The following is an 8,324-nucleotide window of genomic DNA, read 5'->3' on the forward strand; positions in this document are numbered from 1 at the left end:
AAAAGAATGAATGGATGAAGTGGTAGCTGAACTGTTTATTATTGAAGTTTTACATTTTACAGTAGTTGTTTATAGAGACCTCAGAGTTTCTAAAACATAGATTACGATTTTTAAATCATTTTCTTTTTTTATTGCTACACTATTTTACAGGTATAAAGGGCGTCGCCCTGAATGCCACGCTCCACATGTGCCCAATCAGCCGTCGGAGGCGGCCGCGCACTTCTACTTCGAACTGGCTAAGACGGTGCTGGTAAAGGCTGGAGGAAACAGCTCCACTTCCATCTTTACTCAGCCCTCTGCCAGCGGGGGCCATCAGGGCCCCCATCGCAACTTGCACCTGTGTGCCTTCGAGATCGGCCTGTACGCTTTGGGTCTGCACAACTTTGTGTCTCCCAATTGGCTGTCCAGGACGTACTCTTCCCATGTGTCCTGGATCACAGGTGAAGGACATTATTCATCATTCTTTAGGCTCAGGTTTACATTAAGGGAGGGGGTGCTAATTTACAGTGTGGCAAATTAAAAACAATAGATTCTAAAATATAAGCTTTTATGTTCTGTTTAATCTGTAAGCCACTGTTTTCTGTCTTATTTCTGTTTTTTAATATACTCTGTCTTTTTGACACGTTGTTTTTCTGTCTTTGCCTTTCAGGCCAGGCAATGGAGATTGGTAGTGCTGCCCTCAACATCCTTGTGGAGTGCTGGGATGGTCACCTTACCCCACCAGAGGTGGCATCACTGGCAGATCGTGCGTCACGGGCGCGGGATCCCAACATGGTGCGGGCTGCAGCAGAGCTTGCCCTGAGCTGCCTACCTCATGCTCATGCCCTTAACCCTAACGAGATCCAGAGGGCACTGGTGCAATGCAAAGAGCAGGTAGAGGAAACTGTGTTCTCTGTATGCTGCTGTGGACAACCTGACATTGTGAAACAGTAGAAATATTTGGGCTGCACAATATACACTATATAGACCAAAGCATTGGGACACCTGTTTATTCAATGTTTATTCATGAATCAAGGGTATTCAGAAGGGTTTATCCTGCTTTTGCTGGAGTTACTGTGTCTACTGTCCAGGAGAGGTTTTGCACTAGATTTGAGCATTGCTGTGAGGATTTGATTGCATTCATGATTACCACCTCACCTCATCCCAAAAGTATTGGATGGAGTTGGGGTTTATATCCTTCTGGCATTAGGCATTGTGCCAATAGTCATGTTTATCTGCTCCAGAGAGTCCTGTTTTATTGGCAGTACTTCTTTACAGGGACCAGACGAGCTGTGTGTGCATCTGTGTCAGCAAAGGGTGCAACCTAAAGTATGAATACATTTTATTGTGGTGTCCACAAACATTTGGACAAATTTAGTGGTTTTTGGTTAGTATTGTATGATATTTTGCTTTGCAGTACTGTAAAGACTGCAATACTCAGATAATATTTCTAACAAACCTTACCAACCGTGGTCTCTCTTCAGGATAACGTGATGCTGGAGAAGGCCTGTATGGCAGTAGAAGAAGCAGCAAAAGGAGGAGGAGTGTACCCTGAAGTGCTGTTTGAGGTGGCCCACCAGTGGTACTGGCTCTATGAGCAGACTGTTGGTGGAGGCTCCGCTTCACAGAGAGAGGGCCCGAGCCGATGTGGAGCGAATGGTGGGGCAGGTCGGAGACCCCCGGAGGGGAGCTGTGGTGTGCTGGACAGTGCAGGGGCCATGGACTCATCCGGTGTAGCAGCAGTGACCGCATCTGTGACCGCAGCCGCTGTGGTGCCTGTCATCTCAGTGGGCTCAACCATTTACCAGTCCCACACGCTGCCCGGATCAGCCATGGCTCATGCACAGGGCCTGCACCCCTACACCACCATCCAGGCCCATTTACCCACTGTCTGCACCCCACAGTACCTGGGCCACCAGATTCCACATGTGCCCCGCCCTGCTGTCTTCCCTGTGTCTGGTTCTACCTATCCACAAGTAAGAGTGCTCTGGTAGCTGACTGAGTAGAGTACATAGTTGCATTAAAGATACTTGCTTATGGATTTCAATTTCAATACAATATTTCATACTGTTTAGATTTTATTGTGTCTGTATTGTACAGTTGAGCAACATTATAATGCAAAATTCTGAAATTATTGGCTGCAGTATTTGGTAGTTCAATACGGAAATGAGAGATAAAGAAAAAGAAGAAAAAAAACACCAGAAATGACCAACTATAGAATGATCTTAATAAGCCTTTAAGAATGCCTTCTACATACTAGCAGTTCTAAGTTAAACATTGTAATTGTAACTGTGCCTGTGTGCTCTGTCAGGGAATGCACCCTGCCTTCATTGGTGCCCAGTATCCGTTCTCTGTGGCCTCTGGGCCTCATCCCCCAATGGCAGCAACTGCAGTCACCTTCCCAGGAGTTCCCGTACCGTCCATGACTCAAATTGCCGTCCACCCGTATCATACCGCAGAAGCAGCCTTGCCCCTCAGCACTACTGTGGCAGGTAAGTTTATATACATGTTTTTTTTTTTTTTAATAAAAAAGGAAGAAGAAGAAAGGGAGCACAGATGGAAGTATTTGACAGTTTTAAGGCTTTAAAGTCCATGTGAATATTTTAGGGTATGAGTAACAGTAGGAGATTTTCACTGGAGATATTAACTGGGATACTAACTGTAAATATCATAGTCCTATTTTTTTATATTATTTTACACTAATCCTTACAGAAATGAAAACAAAGTTGAACAAAAACTTTACTGTAGTTAATATGATTTATTCATGAACTTGTATGTAGTATGTCACTCTTTTGAAAATAAATAAATAAATAACAGCTGCTCGTGGGGTAGAGCTTTTTTGGAACTATTTTGTTTCCAGTTAATAATCATTTTCATTCACTGCTGATTATTTTCTCCATATCTTTTTTTTATTTAAAAATTTTTATTGATTTTTTTTTTTTTTTTTTTAATTATTAAAGTAGTAAAAAATTTTATTATTTGTTTGCTTTTTGAATTTGAAATTTATTTTCCCCAATACTGGTATTAAACAAATTTACACTGTATGATGAGCCTAAATATTCATACCATGGTATACCTAAAAGTGGTATTCCGCTGCAACCCTAGAACATTTGCTATGTTTAGGTAGACAAATGCCTACTGAACATGGGATATGTGTGGTTAAAAAAAAAAAATAATAATAATAATAATGGCACGTCTGAAAAGGTGCATGCATTAGAGGTTTGAGGTCAACACAGCAGGACAGAGTGGTGTTTGTTCCCTTTTAGAAAGGTAGCTAATAGTACCTAGTCAGCCTATTTACATTCACTTCCAACATTAGCAGGTGGGGACAGTGGTACTTCAGTCTGAAGCAAATTGAAAAAATGTCCCCCATAAAACTCATTAGTGCGCTTTATAGTCTGCTTTCTGCAGAGATTTAGAGCCTAGTCGTGTCTCAAAACTGGGCCATTAGAGCAGCAAATGAGGCACGATGGGTAGGAGCTGCATTTTATGCTATTTAGTTAAATTAGCCTGTAAGAATCAGTTGAGGATTTGTAGTTAACATGTATTGTTTTTCTGAGATGCCGAAAAGGTACGAAAGGTAGGATTTAATAATCAGGTTGGGCAGTTAGGAAGATTAATTGCAGTGACGATAATTCCCCTGCACATTTTTGTGCAGGTGTTTCATTGATAAATTGAGTCTCCTAAATTGCACTGAAATTAGATTTAACTCGAAATGCTGGTAGTTATGGCAAGGTCATTTTCTTTGTTTATTAATAATTCATTCCCCATTGTACCGTCTAGCGTATAGTAATTCTCCGAGGCCATCTGTCTGCTTCTCTTCAGTAGGTGGGGTTCACTCAGGCTCCACGATCCAGGCTATTCAGGCAGCTTCTATTCCTGGCCTTTCCACTCAGCCAGCCTCACTGGTCAGCACGCCATTCCCTGTGGAAGATGAGCAGCATAGTCAGCCAATCAGCCAGCAGGGGCTGCACTACCTGCATTCCGCCTACAGAGTTGGTAAGGAAGGCTGATTGTTAATCACCCCTAGCCCTTAAGGCATAACCCACATGTCGTTATGCTACTGTTTGGCCCCATTAGAGTCCATCTGGTGCTGAATATTAAGAGAGGTGATTTGGGGGTCGGCCGAGTCCATGTTGTGGCAGTGACACGGGCATTTAACCCTGAGGAATATTACATTTATGCATGACTGGTGTTTTACTACCATCTTGTTTACCATATTTTATATGACCATATTATTCTTATGCATTATATTGTTTCTGTTCTAATGCAGGCATGCTGGCTCTGGAGATGTTGGGCAGGAGGGCTCACAACGATCATCCCAATAACTTTTCCCGTAGCCCCCCATACACTGAGGATGTTAAATGGCTCCTCGGCCTCGCTGCCCGACTTGGTAAACTCTCATCTTTGGCACCCAGCTTTCACACAACTGAAAAACTGCTTAGCTCAAGTGGCTTGCATTTTTCTTTCTCTAGTGAAAGTGGCAGGAATAGATATAAAATATGTATCAGCATAATGTAGTGCCTCAGGGTGGGAGGTGGGGAGGATACAGAATCATGCAGAGGAAGACAGAAAAGGCTCCTTACAGTTATTGATAGCAGTGACTATGTATGTGCTACCACTTAAAAGAGCTAGTTTCTCTGCAGACAGATTTCAAATACCATTAATCTGCCAGTGAACATCAATCCAGTATGTGGTGCACTTAAAGGAAATGCAAATGAAGAAAGATGCAAAGAATATCAAGCTTGTTTTGTTTCAGCTTATAACTAAAGTAGCAAAACATCTGTTGCTTAAAGTTCAGAACTTTTAATTATAAAGTGGGCTATAATGGGTGTTACCTGGAGGTGAGGGAATCTGTAGATTGGTTACTAAAACAAATGCAAGGGCGATCTTTACATGTGGACTTCTAAAATGCCACTACATTCTACGCTGCTGTATAATGTTCCATCACTGTCTCATTTAATTTCCTCTGCTTTCTTTGCTCTTTTTCCGTGTGTCCAGGTGTGAATTACGTGTATCAGTTCTGTGTGGGAGCTGCTAAAGGTGTGCTGAGTCCATTTGTCCTGCAGGAGATCATTATGGAGGCTCTGCAGAGGCTAAATCCTGCACACATACACGCCCACCTCCGCACTCCTGCCTTCCATCAGCTTGTGCAGCGCTGCCAGCAGGCCTATCTACAGGTATCTGCACACCACTTTTAGTATAGACACAGATTTATTGTTTGGCTGACTTGAAATTTTCAACCTAATGTTAACCACTTTCAACTACTCTTAAAAAGAAAGGTGCTTTTAAATGGTTCTATAGAAGTGCCATAGAAGAACCATTTTCGTTCCATAAAGAACCATGTTGCAAGTGAAAGTGTGAAGGAACTTGATGTAAAGGTTTTTCACAATGTTTTTATTACAAACACTGTTTGTTGTGGAACCAAAAGTGGTTTTTCTATGGCATTGCTCAAAGAACCATTTGAATATCTTTTCAGTTTGATTAAGATCTGGTGCAAAATCTGGTTTCGACTTTGTCATTCACACTTGCTCATGTTTGCCATGCAAGTCACTTTACACAGGATCTGATTTTCTCAGCAACAGCTCCTTAATCTTTTTAGCTCCGGAGGGGCAAAAAACTGCTGTAAATCAAAGGCCTTAATAATTAAGACGTCACTGTCTTTCTTGATGATGAATTGGCTTGTGTTCACATATGGGCACTACTTGCACTCATGCAGATAAATTGTTGCTCCAGCTCTGTACCAGCTGGATTCCAGTTACAGCTTGGGTTCCACCCTAGTTTCTATTCAACTGCTGTTAAAATCCTGTGTAAAAGTGCATGTGTAAAAGGGTCTATAGAGGAGTTGGGTCGAGGTGCTGAAATGAACCTAGTGTTAGTGTAGGCACACATCTCTATATATCCAGTTTAGGGAGTTATCATTGAATAGATCAGTGGTCTCCAACGCTCCTCCTGGAGAGCTACCTACCTCCTGGAGAGCCAAAGTCTGTGGGAAGGTAGCTCTCTAGCAGTAGGGTTTGAAACCACTGAAATAGATGAATAGCTTGGATAGATGTTTAGGGCAAAACCAAGGGTTCCTAATAGGAATGAATTGACTGAGGGGAGGGGGCCAGCATGTGAAAAGGTGAGTCATGTTCTAGTTGACATAAAGGGAACGTGCACAAGCTCTCTGCAAAAATATCCAAACTCGGATATAGTTCATTAAAGACAGCATAGGTCATCTAACTCTATAATAACTGATTTTAATCATGTATGAAATGTGTGAAGGAGAACTGTTGCTTTTGTTGTTTTTGAACTAGACTGGGAGTCATTTTAAGTGTTCATGTTGCTGAATCTTTCTCTCATCACTTGAACTTGGGCAATTACCTCAAAGGAAAGGGTAAATGGGGTGCAACATGTGCCCTTGAGTTAACTATTATTTATGAATACATGAGAGATGAACTTTAGTACTTATAGTAGATTGTGTAGGTGAAATGCTCAAACGTTCAGTATGTGTGAGATTAAGTCCTTTCAGTACCTGATTGGGCACTGCTTACTGACCCCATCCCCAAAGACTTTTTAAACTAAATAGGAAAATACCTTTAATGTATTTTCTTTAATCAGCAATTTAATGCTTTTTCAGTGGCAAAGACCAAAGGTAATGCCGTTCATTTATGAAGGATATCTCCACTTCTAAGCCTTACTAAGCAAGGATGCAGAAAAGAGCTGCCGTGACCGTCGGCATGAATAGTGTATGAAAGCACTGTGTTAAAAGGAGAGAGCGGAGCCTGAGAGTGCTTGCAGGATGGGCTGTGCTGATGAGAGAGTTTCTAACATACGCTGACAGTCCACAGCCTGAAAGCTGCTAGAGAACCAGAAAGAGGAAAAACACTCCCATGTAATCTCTCGCGCTCTCTGTCTCTTTCACTCTCGTGCTCTCTCGCTCTGTTGTGCACTCTCAAAGGGGTATTTAGAAAGAAATACAAGTGTTTCTGCAACCCACTGGCAAATACAAGCTATAAACTTATCAAAGCATCATAGTTGGAGATTTTGTCAACTACAGAGATTTTGTAGCCTCTGCAAATTTACATCAAATATCTGTTGGATATCCCATCAAAGTCAAACCTTTTCACTAGCAGTAGCATACAGCTACCAGATCAGGTGAAACATAGGAAAGGATGTTTCAGTAAAGTGTTCAGACACAGCCGGCCTTCAGTGCTCCAGTGGCCTGACTTTAATGCTGCATAACTGACCTTCAAAATAAAACTTTCTATACAAACTGGAATGGCTGGAATGGACAGAACATGTTGCGAAATATTTTTTTCCGCTTTTCTACCTACAGCCTTTCTGTTTAACATTTTAAACTTTTTTTTTTTTTTTTTTAAATGTCCCCCCTTCCAAAGAGAGCCTCCATAGATGCCATGCCCACTTCTGGTTTAAATCCAAATACAGATAAAGGCACTGTAGCAGTCATTACATTTAAATAGTATGACTAAATGAAAGTAATACCTATTAACTCAAGTTAGACACTGGTGTTGATTCACTCTTGAGGTAGATGTACTCAAGCAGAATGTACCGTGACTAATGGTGACTCATTTGATGCATCGCTGATGAGGAAACATGTCCTGCATGCTGTCTGTCCCTGTCAGTATTTCTTTGCTGCATTTTATGCCCTATTTATTTGCTCACAAAGTAAACACAGTGAAGTTTTAGTCATCAAGGAGCATCAGTGTTTCCTCTGACGAGTACTCCACAGATATCTAAAGACACTGGCCTGTGGTCTTGTGCCTGATTTGAGATGTTTTCTGGTTCTTCTCACAGTATATCCACCACAGGCTGATCCACCTGACCCCTGCGGACTACGACGACTTTGTAAACATCATCCGAAGTGCCCGCGGGGCGTTTTGCCTGACCCCGGTGGGCATGATGCAGTTCAACGACATCTTGCAGAACCTGAAGAGGGGGAAGCAGACCAAGGAGCTGTGGCAACGAATCTCGCTGGAGATGGCCACGTTTTCGCCCTGAGCGCTCCACACGCCAGCTGGGACTCCACTATAGCTTTGAGCTCGAGCCCAGCCCAGCCTGACCCAGAGCCCACCTACCAAGTCACGTACTGCACAAGCCCATCACTGGCAGCACAATCAGTCCTCCTCTTGGCCCTGTCATACTCCAGGATGGTACCAGTGTGCAGTCGTGGAGTTGCCAAGACATGGAAGTAATTCAAGTCTAAAGGGTTCCTTCCCTTATCAAGTTGTCAAGCTCATTGTCTGATTTTCATTTTTCCCCCCGTTTTCTTTGTTTTTGTGTGTGTGTGTGTGTGTGTGAGAGTGTGAGATGGCGTAACTTATGACTAGTGTTTATCCTCG

At 42.4% G+C, this 8,324-nt stretch overlaps 1 protein-coding gene across 4 annotated transcripts in view; it reads left to right on the top strand.

Annotated features, from left to right (window-relative positions):
* Nucleotides 1-8,063, top strand: part of zswim8 (zinc finger, SWIM-type containing 8) — a 33,121-nt gene extending 25,058 nt beyond the window's left edge. The window contains exons 20-28 of one of the 4 annotated variants that reach the window (XM_072678322.1): nucleotides 151-440; nucleotides 650-873; nucleotides 1,258-1,308; nucleotides 1,464-1,955; nucleotides 2,291-2,471; nucleotides 3,805-3,978; nucleotides 4,253-4,372; nucleotides 4,981-5,159; nucleotides 7,780-8,063. In XM_072678322.1, the coding sequence (XP_072534423.1) occupies nucleotides 151-440; nucleotides 650-873; nucleotides 1,258-1,308; nucleotides 1,464-1,955; nucleotides 2,291-2,471; nucleotides 3,805-3,978; nucleotides 4,253-4,372; nucleotides 4,981-5,159; nucleotides 7,780-7,983 (1,915 nt within the window). In that variant the 3' untranslated portion in view covers nucleotides 7,984-8,063. The remainder of the gene's footprint in view (nucleotides 1-150; nucleotides 441-649; nucleotides 874-1,257; nucleotides 1,309-1,463; nucleotides 1,956-2,290; nucleotides 2,472-3,804; nucleotides 3,979-4,252; nucleotides 4,373-4,980; nucleotides 5,160-7,779) is intronic. The other 3 variants (XM_072678324.1, XM_072678325.1, XM_072678326.1) reach the window with 3 other exon arrangements.
* The last annotated feature ends 261 nt before the right edge of the window (nucleotides 8,064-8,324 follow it).

The sequence above is a fragment of the Salminus brasiliensis genome, chromosome 4, assembly GCF_030463535.1.
Source record: "Salminus brasiliensis chromosome 4, fSalBra1.hap2, whole genome shotgun sequence".
In the NCBI taxonomy this organism is placed as follows: Eukaryota; Metazoa; Chordata; class Actinopteri; order Characiformes; family Bryconidae; genus Salminus; species Salminus brasiliensis.